Source organism: Poecilia reticulata, chromosome 1, assembly GCF_904066995.2.
Source record: "Poecilia reticulata chromosome 1, P_reticulata-male-v2, whole genome shotgun sequence".
Lineage (NCBI taxonomy): Eukaryota > Metazoa > Chordata > Actinopteri > Cyprinodontiformes > Poeciliidae > Poecilia > Poecilia reticulata.
The window spans coordinates 27,741,917-27,761,733 of NC_088830.1; the positions used below are offsets into that span (position 1 = coordinate 27,741,917).

Below are 19,817 nucleotides of genomic sequence, written 5' to 3' on the forward strand. Positions count from 1 at the left end.
ACATTTTTTCCTTCTACTCCTATGTCACCATTCCACTTGTGCCTAATTTATACACATGCAAAGAGGCAACTGATAATCACCATATTTAAATGTATTTTTTTTAAAACACAAATTTTGCAAATACTATCATTAATTAGCCTGATCACTTCTGTTGATTTCCCCAAAACAAATGAACTGAAGCGTTTAGACTGGTTTGAGCACTTTTTATTGAGGAGGTGACTGTAGAAAAGGAGCAAATGTGTGTTAGCACCTTTAATATCGATGATTATTTGCTGGTTCTTTGTGTTCTTCTGGCAAACACACACAAAGCGGCTGAAGAACATCATGTCAGGCTTGAAGAAGAATCGCTTCATTTACAGAAATTGAGCACCAGAACTGCCATAATTTAGAAAAAAAGCATTATATTTAATTACAATCAGCAATAATTTTGTACAAAATTTGGAACCTAGGGGTTTATAATCAGTGCTCGTGACATTACATAACATAAGGTACAAACACAAAGCAAGTTTTACAAAGGTTAACCAGGATTAGACAGAAAAAAAAAACAGTTAAATACTGGGCGCAGCTGTCTAAGGCATCTCTCATTCAGTTAAAAAAACCTAAACAAATACAAAGCAGGAATGAATCTATACATTGTCACAATTTATATATATATATATATATTTTTATATATATTTATATACTTTAACTTACAAACTGTACAAGGTTCTTTCCTTCCAGGCTGGCCAAAACCAACCGAATACCTGTGTAACTTTTTTATAGCCTACATTTACTGGTTCCAAAAAACACTATTTACATATTTATGAAAAACATAAATTTTTTTTTCCACCCACACGTTTCCAGGCAACTTTTAAAATATGTTACACCAAATAATGGCCACCCGAAACTTAAGAAATCTGTCACCCCGTGTCAAATAACTGAACTTTAATGGCATACATTAAACCAAAGGTTTGTAAACTGAACCAATCAATAAATATTAGGAACTGATGATCAATTTTAGGCTGCTGTAAGGACCAACTGTTTCATCAAAAACGGACCGCATGTAATCAGAGCAGAATCTTCTGTTAATTATCGTCTGGTTTGTGGTGGAGAATAACAAAATAAAAAGGAAAAAAACAAACATTTTGTTGCATATTGTGACTGATTGTCGCATAATAAAAGATCCAATCATATAATCAAATTTACACAGAGTTCTTTATGTTTTTAACAGACTTATCAAACAATAAATAAACTGGCTATCACATGCACTGGGCTTTTAGCCCCTTCATTTCGTATAATTTTGTAACTTTTGTGCACCAATCACGCGTCGACTTGTACCCACTTTGACAGCTGACCTTTTAAAATAATTTTTGTTTCATCAGGAGTCGCGATCTGTCGTGTTTCATGAGAACCAACAGGCAAAAATAAGATCAGAACCTAAATAAATGCAAGCGTATTCAGACCAAAACCTCAAATCAAGTTAAATCAAACATGGAATTCTGACATTTTATGATCTCGTCATGAAAAACAACGAGAGATAAAAACATGCAGCGGTTCGTTTACAGGAGCAACAGGGATAAAATGTCGGTGCACCGGGAGGACGAATCAGTCATTCACAGCTGTTTACAGATCAGTTTGATGATTATTTATTCTGCTAGTTTTGCTAAAAATTTGCTTCTGTAGTTTATAACACAATCGTAAAGCAGAAAGTAAAATAGAAAATTTACATCCTGTGTGGAATAAAGTCTAAAAGTCGCCGGATTAACCAGAGGAAAAGTGATTTTACAGTACCGAGCGTATCGAGATCTGATTCCTCAGATGTAACCGTACCTGCATCCAACAGTGGAAACAAAACTAAAGTTTATTTACTCATCATTTAATCTCTAATATTTTACATACATGTAATCTTTTCAACCCTTTAAGGAAACTCAGTATTTCAGAAGGTGTAATCTGACTGAATGACGATTTTAAATTTATCGGTTGTTTTTAATTAAACTCGAGTTGATAAACGTTTCTGTATTTTCAACATGTCTGACAATTTTCTAAATGCGTTTGGACAGAAGAGTTATTTTATTCAAAGCTGCAAAAGTTTTGATGAATTTTGTGTCATTTGATAGTTTCACTCCTGCTGCTTCACATGTTGGGATTAAAACAGTTTCCGTTTTGTTTTGATGGTTTGATAGACGACCAATACGGAAACATTTAACCGCCAGAGACGGGGAATAAGTTCAGGAGCAGCATTTCAATTTAACGACAAATATACAAAATAAATTAGCTCCTTGTGACTCTCCGTGTTCTCATTTAATTCAAAAATACTTCATTGATCCCAGATCGAATTTAAATAATAATTAAACAACATTTTTTCATCTTAATTAAAGAAATCTTGTTATAACATATAAAACTAGTTTAGTATGAAAAAGTCTCATTTTAACAAAATGCTGCTCCCGTTTTGTTTTTTTCTTTACTCTGGCAGTTAAACATTTTTTGTGGATCACAACAAATCACTTTAATAAACTTCTAAATCTGTTCAAACTGGAATCCTGATAACTTCTGCATTTCCATTTCAGTTATATTTGATCCCAATTTCAACAAATTTCTTATCTTGGACTGAATTAAATGCTGCTGCGTTCAGGTCACTCTGAAGCAGTAGGTAGTCGTAATAAATTAACTGTTTCACTCAGAGGATCTACTGGCCGTTTTCTGTTACGAGATTCACATAAATTTTAAATTAAATAAAAACTATCAAAATGAGGAAGTGTTATCCTCCATTCTGATTGCAAGTTTTATTAATCCTGTAAATTAAAGAACCTCCATTAAGCCCAAAGGTGCCCAACATGTGGTCCGCAGGCCACTTGTGGCCATTGAAATGATTTTAATTGATCAAGATTAGCAACAATTTGGCCATCAAAACAGAAAATAACTAAATTGTCGGTTTTTCTTTCAATTAGGAAACAATCTGAGGCCTTTTTATGTTTTGGATGTCTAAAGATCGATAGATCTCATTAAAATTACGTTTATTATCGAGCCGGTAAAAAAGAAAAATCTAAATAAATTCATTTTTGCATTTTTAGTTTAATTTTGACGCCTGTGAGTCACTTAAATTTGTCAGTTTTGGCACAGGGACAAAATGTTTGGACACCAATGATTTAGCCAAGATCTAGTCAATTTAATCAGTGTGTAAGACTTCATTAAAATGTTTATTATTATTATTTATTAGTAGTAGTTGTAGTAAGAGGAGGCCGTTAGCTCCCGTCATGTATATAAAACAGTGAATGCCAACTAAACGTATTAATTTTCACAAGATATGTTGAAAAGTGACCAAAAATTAAATTAATATTCCACTGAGGCAACATTTATTGTGGGCAATTTAAAAAGCATTTCTTGATTTTTGAGAGACATCAGAGACAGAAACATCACAGATTTCCCGTTAGCATGTTGACGCTTGAATCACTCTGTGGGTTGACGACACGGAGTTAAACACCTGCAAGCCGCAGAATTAAAGCCGAGTTTCGTTCGGACGCTTTTCACACCAGCAGACAAATCTCTTAAAACCGGATATAAACTGTAATGATTAGCTTTGCTGGGTCGGCCTCAGGGGAGGATTTCTTTGTACATCAAGTCAGTGAGAAGAGATTTTTTTGGGGGCTTCATCTGGGTTATTTCCCTTGTGTGAGTCGCTCACACTTCCTGACTCCTTCCTGTGGCAAAGTTCTGAGTGTTTTGGTAAAAAAAAACTCATAAGTTCTTGGTGTTTATGTGAGTTTTGTAATGCTTTGTGAGGTGGTCGCTCCTCATGAAGCGTTTCTTACACTGACTGCACTCGAAGCGTTTGTCTCCTGTGAAGAAAAACAAAGAAATGATGAGGAGCGCATTTAAGAATAAAAAGACATAAAACTTTTTTCTTTGATGTCTGAAGTTAAATCAAACCAAACTTTTCTTAATTTAGGTAAGTTATGAGAAAGAATGTGTCAGAGATTTATTTTTTAATGTCTGCAGAATCAGAAGTTCAGATTAATTTTGTTATCTGCATGGAGGAGTCTGTGGTTAATTGTGTTGTAAAACCACACGGACATGATTGTTGGAATATTTTCAGGTTAATTCACACATTCGTTGTCTTTGTTACCCTTCTGTCCTCACCAGTGTTTTGTACTTTTTACACTCAATGTTTTGGTCACTATAAAGTTTAAGTGAAACTAATACCTTAGTCTGACTGTGGGAACAGTTCACAGACATTCAGAAAGGGCTGAAACGATTAACTGTAATAAGTCGATTATTGAAATAATCGTCAACTAATTTAGAAATCGATTAATCGTCAAGCGCATTAAACAGACTGCTGAAAGGACAACACACACAGAGCGGTAATTAAGCCAAAACTGTTCAAATATATAAATATTTTCATAGAAGTTTAAAAAATTTACTTAAGGGCAAAATAATCTACTTAGTGTATAAATAATATCTGTTCGACAAAAATATAAACATTTGGCATTTAAGATGAAAGATAATAAATAAAATTCTTTAAATATGTTCTACTTGTAGCTCAATCAGTGCCATAGTTTTCGCTTCACCTGGTTCAAATTTTGTAAAAACAAAAAGAAAAAAAAAGAAGAAAAAGTATCAAGCATCATCTGATGTTCAGTTACTAATTGGTTAATTCAAACAATAATATTTATTTAATTGCATTTTTTAATAAATTTCCAATATTGTATAAAGAAGGGTTAAGTTAAATGCAAAATCTGCAGAATGCGGCAATTTTTCCAATCCGATTAGTCATCAGAATAATAAATTACTAAAACAACTGTTAGTTTCAGTCCAGCATTTAACCCACAGGTTCATCTGGAGCCATTCTGTGCAGAACCACAACAGATCCCTGAGGGACGCCTTCTTTCATGATGCGCTTACCTGTGTGCGTCCTCGCGTGCCTCTGCAGCTCGTCGCTGCGTGTGAAACGTTTCCCGCAGAAAACCCAGTTGCAGACAAAGGGCCTCTCCCCTGTGTGCAGCCGGACGTGGGCTCTGAGGAGCGACGTTTTCCTGAACGTCTTCTCGCAGCCAGCGACGTGGCAGATGTGTTTCCTCTTCCCCACCTCCCCGGGCCTGCACCGCAAACGCTAAAGGTCATCACGCTTCCTTCAACAGGTTAGGACAGTTACAATGTTACATGTTCATTACTTTAAATCCAAATAAGCTGCTGCTGGCCACGGCCCCAAACTCAACGTTTACACTCACATGTGAAAATGGCTAAAAACCAACAAAAATGCCACAAGCCGTTTCTGGATGGTAAGTCAACAAAAAACAACAAAAAAAAAACACTTGTCTTTTCCAGCAGCCATTGTGCAGTGCGTGCAGCAGTAGAACCTGCTGATCAAACGTGTTGGAGCTCTGATATATACGTTTTATTTTACCAGGATAATCAATTAATCAATCTAGCTTATTTGTATAGCACATTTCAGGAGGCGGTTCAAAGTGTTTTACATCAAAAAAACACAAAACTAAAAAGTCCTGGAAGACACAACACAGTCAATAACTGAGAAAACCCAGTAACCGAGTGTCATCATTACAAATCAAAATGTTGCTTAATGGGATAAAAAAAAAACTCAGAGATTGAAAACCACTTTTTTAAGGGAGTCCTGTACAAAAGGCAGCAACAAATACAACACAGGCAAAGTTAAGAAGCTCTGGGGTCACAAGGTGAGGGACAATTCCTGCTGATTGGTGACGTTAAGAGGGTTTTTGAAACGGCTCATTCTCCAAACGTTAACTTATTGGGTTGTTTTTGGAAGCAGTAGAAACCCAAATCAATGAACAAACATGTGAAGAATGTAAATTTTGTATAACATGTTCCCTTTAGTAATGTCAAAGCAGCTGAACGACCAGCCCAACTTGAAGAAGGCAGATGGTGATCCTATGAGTCAACAGCAAAACATTTGTCTATTGAACAGAGCAGACCGCAGTAAAACCAGCTGACCAAACCTGCTGGAACTTTACTTGGGTTGCTAGGTAACGAGACTGGGGTTGCTAGGTAACGTTGCAGTGACAGGCTGGGTCACTGCAAGGCCTGAGAGGACAATAAACTGTCACAGAAATGATCGTGATAAACGATAATTTTGTTGCTTTGAGACAATTTTCATGTAATATAATGGTAGTGGCAGAATAATGCAGGAACACATTCTCAACTTTAACGACGAACATTTATCACCGGAAATGGAAAACATTTTAAATATCCAAAATATATACGTACAACAACAAATAAAATGAATTATGAAGACTGTAAATAAAACTGAGGCCAAAAAATCAAACTGAAGACTTTTGTCATTCAGATATTGGTAGGAAGAGAGAAAAAAGATCACGTAACTGGAAATTATTGACTGATTATCAATTGATTTATTAATTATTGTGACAGGCCTATGGCTAAGTGCTTGTGCTGTTTTTAGAAACAGTTGGGACTCAAATAGAAGAACAAAAACATGTAAAATGTGAATTAATCATAATAGGTCCACTTAAGAAACATACCAAGTATCAACAGGATGTAAAACCTTTTCTCCAAACATTTCTGTGACAAACTGAATTCGCCTCTCTAAAGCTAACCACTGCATCCGCAGGTATTTATCGCGCTCACCTCTTGTCTGCGTCTTTGCAGTTGGGGCATGTGCAGGCCATGCGACGTTTCTTCTCCCCTGGCTGACCCGGCAGCTCCAGCGTCAGCGTCTGGTCCACCTGGATGGCCGGCTGGCCCTGCGCTGCCGCCAGCTGCAGGCCTCCGCCATGCACCGTCTGCACCGTCAGGTGCTGCTGGCCTAATCAAAGCACATCAATCAATGACACACAGCAGGATTACATGAGGGCTGGATTATCGATTAATGGGGAGTTAAATAAACTGCCGACATGAAAGTCAGGAATATTCATTTTCTTTAAGTTGAATGTACTTTAGGGCTGCAACTGACAATTATTTTAGTTTAGTTATCAATTATTCTGATGATTTATTAAAAATTCTGCAGATTTTTAATTTAAGCATTTTATACAATATTACAAATACATTAAAATAATTCCTTTTTGAAATAAAAAAAATTACATTTATTTTGCCTAAAATGCAATAATGTAACATAATGTGTTTGTCTTTATGCAACACTTTGGTGCAGTTTTAACCTGTTTTTAAAAGACCTGCATAAATACATTTGAATGGATAAATACATTCCATTAGTGAACTCTTAAACATTTGCAGCATTTTTCTTTATTAACCAATTAAGAAATTGATAAAATGAGCTTAATAAGAGATTTTGTTTACATAATTTGAAGCAAACGAACTAAAACGATCCCATTGCATGAGTTTTGGGTTTATGAAGATTTTTTTTTTTTTTATGCACAAAGTATATATTTTTGTACAATTTTGGTTTAAGTATTGCTCTGAATACCTTGTTCTTTCAGTAATTTGCTTTTATTTGAGTCTTTATACTCCAGTTAACAATTAATTGATTCCCAAATTAGTTGGCCATTATTGCAATAATCAAGTTTATCTGCACAGCACATTTCAGCAACAAAGCAGTTAGAAAATGTAAATACCTTATTTTATCCGTGCTGTAACCTAATTTCTCAGTAATGAGAGCGAACGCCTCATCGTCTCACCTCCTGCGTTGGTGATGGTGACCGGAACGCCCTGGACCTGAACCCCGTTGATGCTGATCGTCTGCACTGCTTGCGTCGCATTCAGTTGCGACGGACTGAATGCGATCATCCCTCCTGCGGGGGCGATCTTCGCCAGAGTGCGCTCCTTTCGCGCCCCGGCCTGCGTCCTTTTGCTGCCAGCAGGGGGCGATGTGGGGGGAGTGGGCGCGACAGAGGTGGTAGGGCTCGTCGTCTTTGAGCCTGGGTCTTGTAGTTGGACTGACTGCCACTCGCCTGAAGCTGTTTTGAAGAGGATCTAAGAAAAGAAAGAGTTACAAAATATTACAATGAGAAATGCAGTGAGCTGATTTACAGAGGTTTTTCTCTTAAGGGCAGCATTATGTAATTTCCAGGCTCACAGTGGCTTTTTATAGCACAATCAAGTGTTTATGTTCCCTTCAGTTGCTATAGAAACGCTGTAAATCTCAAACATTGAAATTGGCGTCTGTCTCTTTAAGAAGCTCCTACTCTTTCAAATAAGTTATCACAGCAACGTTTCTCCATTATGAAGTTTAATTTATCTATGAATCACACGTTTCAAAATATTTTATTTAATTAACTGACATGTTGAACATTATCTTCCATAAAATCAAAATCAGTAGCGGCCACGAACTAAAAAGTTATTTGTGCTAACCCTAAAGCACTGATCACAGATAAAAGCCCCGCTAACGCTAAAGCACGACACCAACACAGCATTTAGCAGAAGCTAATGCTAAAGCAAAACCTTCAAATTATATGTTGACATTAATATTCTATAATGCCCTCTGATACCATTTTATGTTTATATCTAACATCTAATATAAAAAGAGAACAGGAAACGGAAGACCTGCGTAAACAGTCTTCACCCCTTTCAAAATAAGAGCATGGTATAAACGTCTACTTGAAGTACTCTTCACAGTCGATATCCAAAACTTCAGCACAGATGTCAAACTTCATTCAACTGAAAGCTTAATGAAGTTTCAGCCAAGTAAATTAGCACTTTACTATTTATCTGGAAAAATTAATTTAGGGGAAGCTAAATGAGCTAAAATATTTCCACCCGTTTTTTACATTTTTTATTATTCACCAATTAGTGCATATAAAAGAAACATTACAGACTAATAAACAGAGGTACTGACCTACAAAATAACATCTAACTACAAAAAAGGAGGTACACATTGAAATGGATGCATTCAGGACAAAAACAAAAACACAGAACATAACCAGATAGTGTCACAACAAAAACAATCAAATTATTTAACATATAAATATTTCAGAGTTAGCAAAGGGGCCAAAAGGCCAAACAAAAAATTAGCTCTGCTACTAGCAGAAATGTGGCTACCAGTGGAAAACACCGACACTTCAAGCAAAGCTGACAGAGCGTAAACATGTCTGATTTAAATATTGGTGCTGCAGCTGACTTCCTGTCAGTCTGTAGCGATACAGACTGACAGACGGACTGAGACGATACCTGGGTTGATGACGGTTCCGGTGGAGTCACCTGCAGACTCGGAGTGACAGGCTGTTTCTGTGGGACCGGAGGCAGCGTGGCAGAAGCAGCTTTCACCACTTTCAAAGCCTGCTGGGGAATCTGGATCAACTGAGACTCCGTCTTGGGCTGAACCACCTGGACCTGCTGCACCATAGGTGGCTGCCCAGGACTCTGGACGATCAGCAAATTGTTCCCCGCCTGCACAAAAACACAGGAAAGCTCATCTCTGGATGTCAACAACTTTAAACTATGCTTCCTTGTACAAGTTAGACTTAATTAATGAGTCTAGGCCTGTCACAATAAATCAATGAATAAATTAATTGCATGATCAGTTAAAACAATATCGATAATTTCCATTTGCATGATGCATCATTTTTCTCTTTTTACCAAAATTTGGATGACAAAAGTCTTCAATCCGGTGCTCTGGTCTCAATCTGACCCTTTTTTTTTTGAAGGATAATTTTATTTACAGAAACTTCAAAATTCATTTTATTTGTTGTTTCTGTTATTTTATTTATTTTGAATATTTAAAGCGTAATCCAGTTGTAGTGATAAATGTTATAATTTATAGTCTATTGATCTTTGAGAATGTTTTTGCATTATTATTATTTTACTACAACATTGTCGTTTATCACAATAACTTCTTTGACAATTTATTGTTATTGTGACAGGCCTAAATGATTCTACCTCAAAAATATTCTCACGTCACCTGGTTGTTTGGCAAAGAGTTCATCTGGCAATCTTTCAAAAAGACGTTTGTATTTTGTTTCTTGTTTGTTTTTTAAATTGCTGTTAAAGCTTGAATGGCTAACTTTTCTAAAAAAAACAAAAAAAAAAACATATGTATTCACAGTACAATGGCTGCTGGGAAATGCAAATATTTTGTTATTGACTTACTATCCAGAAACTTACTGCATTCTTTTTGCTTGTGCAGGAGGTCCACTTATGCTTTTCAAATATATACAGTTTTATTATTGCACATCTGTTTGCAGCCATTTTTACAAGTGAGTGTAAATGTTGGGAGGCGTGGAAAGCAGCAACTTATTTTGATTTAAAGTGACAAGAGGCCTTAAAACAGCTCAGTAGAACTGATTGGGCTAAGATTTTATTATCTAAGAAGAATTTTGTTCAGAAACTGTAATGAACATGCTTTGTGTAGGCCATAGACATATCCTAACCTGTATTATGTTATCTCCGGCTTCAATCAAAATGGTCTCCATCTGCTCCGGTGGCGGCGAGGCGGCCTGAGCCGGCGGCGGTTCGGCTGGCAGAACCACTTTCTTCTTCCTCCCTCTTCGCCCCTTTCCAGGCGTGGGAGGCGAGGCGGCCATCTCCGTGATGACCGGAGACCCGCCCACTTCTCCGGTTGCAACATTGAGGGGCAGAGTGAGCCCAGCGGGCAGCTGCATCACGTTCGCAGCGCCGCTGTTTGCCTTCCGTACCTTCAGCGACGGTTTGATGGCCACGGTCTTCTGAGGCGTGACCGGCGTCGCCGCAGCGGCCGCCGGCACGGTCATGGGAGTGGTGATGATGGCCTGGTTGGTGCCTGGGATGAGCTGGATCTGACCGCCCTGCGGCATCACCTGGATCTGCGGCATCACCTGGTACTGGATGTTGGCGGGCCCGGCGGCGTTGGTACGCGCGGGGCTCTGCTGGATCGTAAGCACGATGGGACTGCCGGGAGCGGAGTGGCCCAAGCCGGGCGGCAGCTGGATCACATTGCCCTTCGCTGAGAGGAAACCCAGGTTTTTGGGCGGAGCCGGTGCGATGGGGGCGGGTTTTATGGGCTGAAGCCTGCGAGGCTGCGGCTGCGCTGGAGGAGAGGTGACCGGGGCCTGAGCGGCGGGGGGTCCGATTTTACTGCAAGTAGCAGCCAGAAGGGCCAGAGGAGACGGCTGTGTGTCCTGCTGTGAGAAAACCAGGAATCAAATCAATTTGATTGAATACATTTCATTATAACCCAGGGCTGGGCAAAATGGCTGTGAATGTATTACGAAATTAGGGTTTCATATCAATGTTGTTTTTCTACTTTTAAGCTGTAATGAGGCACAGTGGAGAAACTTTAAACTGCTGCTGCTCCAGTTACTCACTAGTTTGTTGCTAGGTAACCAAAGAATGAGTGAGTTGCTAGGTAACCCAAGAGTGAGTGAGTTGCTAGGTAACCAAAGAGTGAGTGAGTTGATTCCACCAACCTTTTTTTTTCTTTTTACTTTATTTCAAACAAATAACATTAGATAGAAGATCGTTAACACAATGACAAATATCCCAATACTATAATAAAGATAAGAAAGAACCACAGGCATTGATAATATTGGTATTAGTGTGTTACAATATGCAAAGTAGAAAGTAAAAAACGTATAAAAAAACATTTAAAAAAATTATACAGAAATGAGTGAAATAAAACCTCGTCTACCTTTCAGTCTGCACAAGAGCTATTTTCTTAAAACGTGTCCACAAATACTATTCAAATACATATAATAAATAGTCTGTTACAGTAAAAAAATATATATATATGAAAGTAAAGAATATATCAGAGGGATCTGCTTATGAGACAAAGTTACATTTCTGAAGAAGAGTTCATGTTTTATAAGTTTCTGATTATTTTTCAACAGAGGCAGCATATGTTTTTAAAATTATTAAATGAGGTGATTTATTTCACTCCATTTCATCCTGTGAACATAATATTAGCTATATTTATTAAAATACATTTCATCTGAAGAAAAGGCTGAATTGCTAAAGATGAGAAAAATTAGCAAATTTTATAAAACAATGTTCTTTCCAATTTTCTCTGTTAGGAGTTTTTGCAAATCCAACCAAAATGTTTGTGGAGAACACTCCACAAACAAATGTTCAATACTTTCACCTTCACGCTGACAAACACGCCAACCCATCTTAACTGTGAGACGTTTAGTGGTTAAAGCCTTGCCTCTGCCTACATCTCCCAGAATGCAGTTAGGTTCTGGATCAGAGTTCAGTGAAATCTGAATGTTCTATGGCAGGGGTGCCCAATACGTCGATCGCGGAAAGGTTTTGAGTCGATCTCGGCAAGTGACAAACTGAACGCCGCCAGGATGCCGAGACCAACACTTCCTCTTCTGACAGGGTTATAAAAAAATATCCACTATGATCCTAAACGTTTGTAGCTTCATTAAAAAAGAATAATTATAAAAAGTCAACGAAACATGTTAAAATGAATAATCTCAGTAATTATTGTTTCAACAAGGTGTTGCGCAATTCAGTGCGTTTCGGTTCCATTAACAAAAAAAAACAAAAAAAAAAGCGACTCAAAGACCAACTGAGAGCAGAGCAGGAGTTTAAATTAGCTACTCAACCACCGCTGTGTTCATGAGAGGCTTATTAATAATCGAGAAATAAATATCAAGCCTGGAAACCTGATATCGTAACGAACTGAATGTTATGTTTTTAACATAATCTCTGCTCGGCTTGAGGGGCGCAGGCGGTTGCCACGGCAACGGTTGTGCTTAAACAACACAGAGACAGAGTAAAAAGGTAGGAGTGGTTTTGAGTTGATCGTCTGTTCGGGTTGTTGTACCTTTGTTTACCTTTGCTGTGGCTCATTACACCCGCTGTAGTTTCTGAACATTCAATAAACGACAAAATTGGACTAATTACCTCGTTTGTTTGTGAGCATACGTCACAACAAACATCAAATAGGACGAATATATTTCATTAAGTTTTAACAAATTCTACCGCGATAATTATGTGAAATTTAATTAATTATATCCCGACTTCAGAAGATTTGCCTTTACCTTTATTGGGCTCTTTGGTTCCCCCTATCAGTCTGTAGTTTCTCATATTGAAAAAAACCAAATTTCAGATCTACCATGACTGACTGACACCTGCTGGCCTCAGGTTTGCAACCAGCTTCTGACTGAGAAACCAGTAAGCTGCTCCCAGTGCCAGAATCTCACTGAGGAAGAAACTGGATTAGGTTTTCTGTCACTTTATTATTTCTGCTATAACTGATGTATATTCGCATATAAAATTAGTCAATAGAGTTTAATTTGCAATTTTTATGTCTTTGTGTCATGAGGTAGATCTCAGGCGGCTGGTGAGAGAAAAAGTAGATCTTGGTCTCAAAAAGTTTTGGCACCCCTGTTCTGTGGAATGTAACGTTTATCGATGCTGATCACGCGTCTATCGCGATAAGCATTGTTATTGATTTACTGTCCAGCCCTGACATAAGTATAATCAGAATGCATGGAGTGGCAGCGCATGCAGTTACTTACTTGTGTAGAAGCAGTGGAGGGCTGAAGGTATTCACTTGGACTAACAGCAACAGTGGCCATACTGTCCTGTTGTTCTGGAAAACACAAAGCAGAGTCAGACAGACAGCCAAACATGTGGACATCTAATGCACTCAGAAGAGAATAAAAACCCAAGTTATCATGTTAATACATGAAAAAATATCACATACTCACTGTGTGCCTGTCTAATTTCACATTAACTTAATTATGTTTGCATCTAGACTATAATAAATGCAGACATTACAGAACACTGGGCGTTTTGCACAGAGGTGGGTAGAGTACTCAAGGATGAGTAGCTCTACTTCAACATATTTTACTGAAGTGAAATTAAAAAGTGTCTGTTCAATAAACTACTCAAGTAAAAGTAAAAAAGTACTTGTTAAAAAGGCGGCTCAAGTACTGAATAACTGTTGAAAACATTATTTTTAAAAGTTACGTCATCAAACGGACCCAAATAAGTTGATATTTTAAATATCAAACTGAAAATTACTCATACTTATAATCGGTTTTCCAGATCAATTCATTTGAAAATAAAACTTGTGAAACTTTAACACTGCAGGTGTGCTTCTGTCTCTGGTGAATTTTGAATAAACATGTTTTTTTGTCCATTCAGTGGGTAGAAAATCCAGAAATGTTATTCAAGTAAGAGAAGCGATACTTGATAATAAAATTACTCAAGTGAAAGAAAAATGTACAGCATAGTAAAAATACTCCTAAAAGAAATTTTTTTCAAGTAAATGTAACTGAGTAAAAGTAACTAGTAACTATCCAACTCTGGTTTCGTATGCTAACTCTCCTTTACTAGTTTCTGATAAAATAGGTCAGAAATTCACCTGAAAACGTCCCAATGCACTTAAATAAAATACATTAAAAGCGATCAGCTGCAAAAGTACTTAAGGTACACTACATTTATGGTCAGTTTTGTAGGTTTTTAGAAAGAAAAACCATTTGAAATATGTCACGTTCTATAGTTACTGAATTCCTGCCTGATAGACACCGACTAGTTCAGGTCTCAGTATCTAACAAAAGCACATGCAGCTGCAGTAAGAACCACAGAACAATGCAATTCCACATTATAAGCTTATATTGATAATAGATTACATCAACTTCATTGTCCCCAAGGCGCAATTTGCTTTGCAGACAGCAAGAACAACTGAAGATAAATACATTTAAAAAATTACACTAAGAGTAGACCACGACATCCATACAGCAGCACACAGTACAATCATATACAACCACAGTTTGTTTGGGCTTATGTCAAATTATTTATGAGGCCGACACTAACGGGGACAAATTAATATTTATAGTTTTTTCTGTTACATTTTATCACCATATCTGTATAAGAAGAAGGCAGAAACCTGTAACGGTGATGAATAGGGCTGCATAATATATCACAGATTTATTGTTAGCACAGAATCACTTAATAGAACTATGCAGCAAAATGTACAAATCATTCAGGCCCTTCTATATATTTGGTGACACTTATTTGATGAAGCACATGAACATTTATAAAGTAAAAAGTTGGCGCGGTCATTTAAAAAACAAAGTTGTTTCATTATCAAAACAGCCAACATCAGCCAGAAACAACTATTTTAATAAAACCTCATGGAGCTGGACATTTAATTTTTCCTTTAGTTTATAGATTCTCTATCTATAGCAGCGTCCTCACAGGTCTGAATAAAATAAAAAAATCAATCCTCCAGCTGCAGCTGATCCAGAACGCTGCTGCTGGAGTTCTGACTAAAACCAGGAAGTTAGAGCACATCACACCAGACCCTTCACTGGCTCCCTGTAGCTCAGAGAATGGACTCTAAAATACTGTTAAGTTTATGAATCACTGAACGGCTCAGCACCACGATACATTAAAGATCTGCTGTTGTCATGGCAACCTTCCAGACCACTCAGGTCTTCTGGTTCTGGTTCTGCTCTGCATCTCCAGAACCAGAAACAAACATGGAGAAGCAGCATTCAGCTTCTATGCACCACAAATCTGGAACAAACTTCCAGAAAACTGCAAAACAGCTGAAACACCGAGTTCCTTTAAATCCAGTCTAAAACCCCCGCTGTTGGAGTTGCTTTTGAAACATTATAAATAGAAAATTAACCAAAATTTTTATGTGTATTGAAGATTTTAACGATGGCATTTGACAAAATGTTTGTTGCTGGTTTTTACAATCAGTGACTGTATGACGTGTTTATGATGTTTTTATGTTTTCATCTTGTAAAGCACTTTGAACTGCCTTGTTGTACAAATAAACTTGAATGATTGAATTATTTATCACAACCTTCATCAATGACATAGTAAATCACAGCAATATTAACATTGATACTACATGCTAAAATATTCATAACAAATGCAGCTTGCAAACAAAGACTCAGCAGCAGTGCTTCAGCGGTTTCCACTGTGCATTTATATAAATACAGAAGAACAAGTCTCAGGTCAACAAACAGCAGGTTTGTTGCTGTGTCTAGTGCATTTTGGTTAAAATGTGTTTGCTCCTTATGTAGTGAAGTTACTTCACAGTGCGTAGAGCAGCTTGCTAAGTAAGAGTAGCAATACTTCTTAATTAGAGTTGCACTGGTAAATCGGCCCAATTTCCTTCATTTTGGGAGATCGGTAATCAGCTGATACTTACATGTGAAACTGATCTTATCCACCAATCTTATCTACTTCGGGAAAGGTCAAAAAGTCAACATATGTCCTCTTTTTCTTTGTTGTGAGAGATTTGAATGACAGACCGGCATACCTGGGCAAGTCTGCATGTTTGCAGTTAACAATTGTCACCCCACCGTTGCCAACTCAGCAACTTTATTGCTATATTTAGCAACATTTCAAACAAAATAATAGTATTGGCAGGTCCGGCTTTTTAAAGATCAGTGATTGGCCAGAAAACTGTAATCGGTGCACCTCTATTCTTAATTATATCTCTCTACTAAAAGTTAAAATTTAGGTGCAGTAAAACTACTCCTAAAAGTACCATTTTCCACAAAACATTACTTATATATATATATCTAAATAGCTACTACCCACTTATGGTAAAAAAATATATTGAAGTAGTGCTAATCTTGAGAACAATTTCTGGGTACTCTACCCACCTCTGTCAAGGTGTAGTAGGGAAAGACTAAACAGAAATCTCCTAGTTTTGTTTTACAGCAAAAGACACCCGATTTCAGCATTCTTCATCTGATGATAACGCTACTTAAATACCTCTCAAAACTGTACAAAACCAAAAATATTAATAATAAAACACTGTGGATTCAAAAGTAGAGCTTTCGCCAAGCCCAAGCAGCTGGGTTTAGTTTCCTCTGAACAAGCTGCTAGCGTTAGCAAGAAAGCGCCGAGCTAGCAGGCGGGTTTAGCATCTATGCAACTTCCCCCTCCTGTAACACGAATTACAATTTAAACTGAACTAGCACAATCAAAATATCTAAATGATTTATTAGGGTGAGGAGCAACTGAATGCGAAGAAATTGGGGACAAGTGAACCACCAGCTACATAGCAATGTTTAGCATTCGCAGCTAGCCAGTGAAACTCTTTGATAACGTTATAGAAAAAAATGCAGCCCTTTTCCGGAAGTTCGGGCTCAGTCTAGTGCATCGAACCAACCTGGTTCTGATAAAACACGTCTATATGTGCACAAGACACTCGGCGCTTTACTCCACAATAACAATACACTGTTTATGAAGTAGAATGTAATATAAACACCAATGTTTTCATTCCTACCCACCGCTCATGACGACATTCGCTCTCCACAGCCTTGAAGACCAAGACATGAAGGAATCCGCCCGCGCGGCTGCACCAATCAACGGTCATCAACGGGTTGATGGTCAGCCAAACAGACCAATCAGCTTTGAGGGATTTAGTGATTGAAAAGTACTGAACCACTCCTAAAGGGCTATTTCTGTACGTCCAACGGTTCAACCAATAGGATGTCGCCTTTGCACTCAGTGGGGCGGTTCCCAGAGAATAATCCAGTACCCTATTACAGCGAGATTACACGTTCACTGACATGGCTAGCGACCAATGTGATGTCGGAGGGGCAGTTCAGCCGAAGCAAGAATGACAACCGTGTGGAGCAATTAACGTTAAGGTGCTCCTATCTGTGCTGTTTAAATGAACTCAGGCGCAACCCTAAAGAGCAGGCCGTTATACTTGAAAACATAGAGTGTGCTTTTAGGTAAATTTGACATAAATTTAGGTAAAAGGTTCATATGCCATAACGTTAGCAGAGGCGCTCCAAGAAAATTTGAATAGGGGCGACCAGATGAATTTTAGGGTGGAACAATCAGTCAGTAAAACAATGTAGACAGATAGATTTATGAGTCTTGTTTGTCAGATTAAAAGTACTTTTAAAAATAACCATTAAAGAGGTATTGAACATATTTTTTATTAATCCCACCTTTCCAGGGTTTTTTTTTTTTAGGTAATTTTGGTCTGGTGTAATTTTCTATTTTAAATTTGATGTTTTCATTAAATGTAAGTGGAAAATAATCATAATTAACAGAAATAGAGGCTTTCAAACATTCTTCTGAGCTTAATAAATTTTATATAAATTTATATAATAGTTTCTAAATTAAATGGGCTTTTCAATGATATTCAAAATTATTGGGTCTGTAAATACCCAATATCAACACTGTTGTCATATCAACATTTCAGACCATCCAAATTTTAATTATCATTGATTATACTTTGCATTCCAGTTTTTCTTTATTTTGCCATTAAAATGTAATATTTATTACTTGTTTGATGTTTTATATACAAATAAACCTGCCTTGCCATGTATTGACTGAAAAAGATGACGGTGAAGTTTGTATGAACAAAATATATTAAAGGTGACTGAGTTCTTCTCTAAGGGGACCTAAAACATGAAGGATGCTGGACCGACTTTGGGGTCCACTGGTGTAAAGGGACTAGACAAAATGCTTGGTAAGATTTTGTGTTTTTTCAGTGCGTATCTATAAAAGTTAAATAATGCTTTTTAACAGAATTATCTTACTCTACAAGTCAAATTCTGTGAGCTGTCCTTGATTTCAATATTTCAGCGCATGTCTCAGACTTTGAGATGGTACCGCTTCCTCCCAGTGATATCCAAGTGTTGTTTTTAAAACTCAGTCCCCCTGAAATGTAGATTAAAAGATTTGAAGAAATTAAACCCTTTGCCATGTTGGGATTGGTCACATGCCATCAACACACAACATTTAATCTCCTGATGACATCACGAGGGAGTGATTTCTGTGTGATCTCATTGCTAAGTCAGTGCAAAAGGAGGCAGAGAGAACGAGGGGGTGACAGAGTAAGACACCAACCAGAACCATCAAAGAAGAAGAAGAAACCTAATTTAAAATTTTTTTTTTACTTTTCAAGCTTAGAAATTTAGAAAAAGTCTAGAAAATTTATGAGATTAATCTTTTTTATTTGGCGGAAATGTATTCCTCCTTTTTTTCTGTCTACAATGGCCTTCACCGTTGTCGTAGCACATCAGTAATTTTTGAATGAGAAGTTGATGCAGCTCGGCTGAATGAGCGCTGTCAAGGTGAAACTTGTCGAGTGTTTATATTTCAATACAAAACCCCCATATTGTACATTTTGTATCCAACAATTGAGTTTGGAACCTTTCTCTTTCTGTTCAGGAATGGCCGCCATATTTGTTTATGTTACTGGCTCCGAGTTCGCTTAAGCAGCGGCGCCCTCTGCTGGATAGCGGCCAAATTACACTAGAGAAAGGGCTAAGCAGACGTTATTATTTAGAAGTTTGGGAACTAATTTTAATCTAATAAATGATCCTAATCCATGATAAATCGAGCAATTTGTTTCTTTAAAAAATCTAATTTTCAGCAACAAATAAATGCCACATGCTCTACCTGGTTGCTGGGACTTGGAAAAAACTTGAACACTTGTTTTTTTTTGTTAGCTTTGTTTGTCATAAGGACTTCCTGACATGATTCCTGCAGTGCCTCTGGATGTCAGTCCCATCTGTCCTCACCATCAGCTGAACCTCCCTCCAGCACTTTGACTAGACCTGTCTCTCTGTTACTCACCCCCTCCACAATGCACCGCACCAATCTTTATTTACAGTGAGTCTTTACCAAATAATGTACTTAACCTCATAAAATGAGTACTTCTTTCTTCTCAGTGGGCCCTTTCTGCATCATTGTAAGGGGTTTCAAAGTGCAAAGGAAACACAAATTTTATTTACTTGTAATTTTTCTCAATAATGCCTAGAAAATTTGCAAAATTTAAGTTTTAACTCTGTATAATAATTTATACATCCCTTTCCTGAAACAAAGTTGACTACTTTATTTGTTTCATTAAAGTTGCTTAGTTTATTGCATGAGTATGTAAAAAATTAAGAAATGTAAACAAAAAATATAGATTTCTGTTTTTATTTTTATTTATGTCAGTTTTAGTCCTCCATATCCTACCAGCCGTTGTTCTTAAA

The 19,817-nt window shown here is 37.3% G+C and overlaps 1 protein-coding gene across 3 annotated transcripts; it reads right to left on the bottom strand.

The window, feature by feature from the left end:
• Positions 1–188: 188 nt before the first annotated feature.
• sp2 (sp2 transcription factor) lies at positions 189–17,234 on the bottom strand. Of its 3 annotated transcripts, none has more exons than XM_081610595.1 (8): positions 17,106–17,234; positions 13,359–13,432; positions 10,287–11,012; positions 9,088–9,306; positions 7,599–7,893; positions 6,595–6,772; positions 4,879–5,072; positions 189–3,815 (listed from the first exon to the last, which is right to left on the bottom strand). In XM_081610595.1, exons 1-8 carry the CDS (start codon positions 17,149–17,151, stop codon positions 3,715–3,717), a joined length of 1,833 nt encoding a protein of 610 aa, XP_081466721.1. In that variant the 5' UTR covers positions 17,152–17,234; the 3' UTR covers positions 189–3,714. The 3 variants fall into 3 exon arrangements, with proteins under 3 accessions (XP_081466721.1, XP_008416840.1, XP_081466728.1); XM_008418618.3 differs by having other exon boundaries at positions 10,287–11,015; XM_081610602.1 differs by lacking the exon at positions 17,106–17,234 and adding an exon at positions 16,985–17,096 and having other exon boundaries at positions 10,287–11,015.
• Positions 17,235–19,817: the final 2,583 nt, after the last annotated feature.

Bases quoted from the DNA above. Each gene is read 5' to 3' on its own strand.
- sp2 (XM_008418618.3), bottom strand. From the start codon at position 17,151: ATGTCTTGGTCTTCAAGGCTGTGGAGAGCGAATGTCGTCATGAGCG. The intron at 6,773-7,598 runs GTGAGACGATGA...TGCTTTGATTAG, and splicing joins CACCATCACCAACGCAGGAG to GCCAGCAGCACCTGACGGTG. The intron at 5,073-6,594 runs GTGAGCGCGATA...TTTGCGGTGCAG, and splicing joins TGCAAAGACGCAGACAAGAG to GCCCGGGGAGGTGGGGAAGA.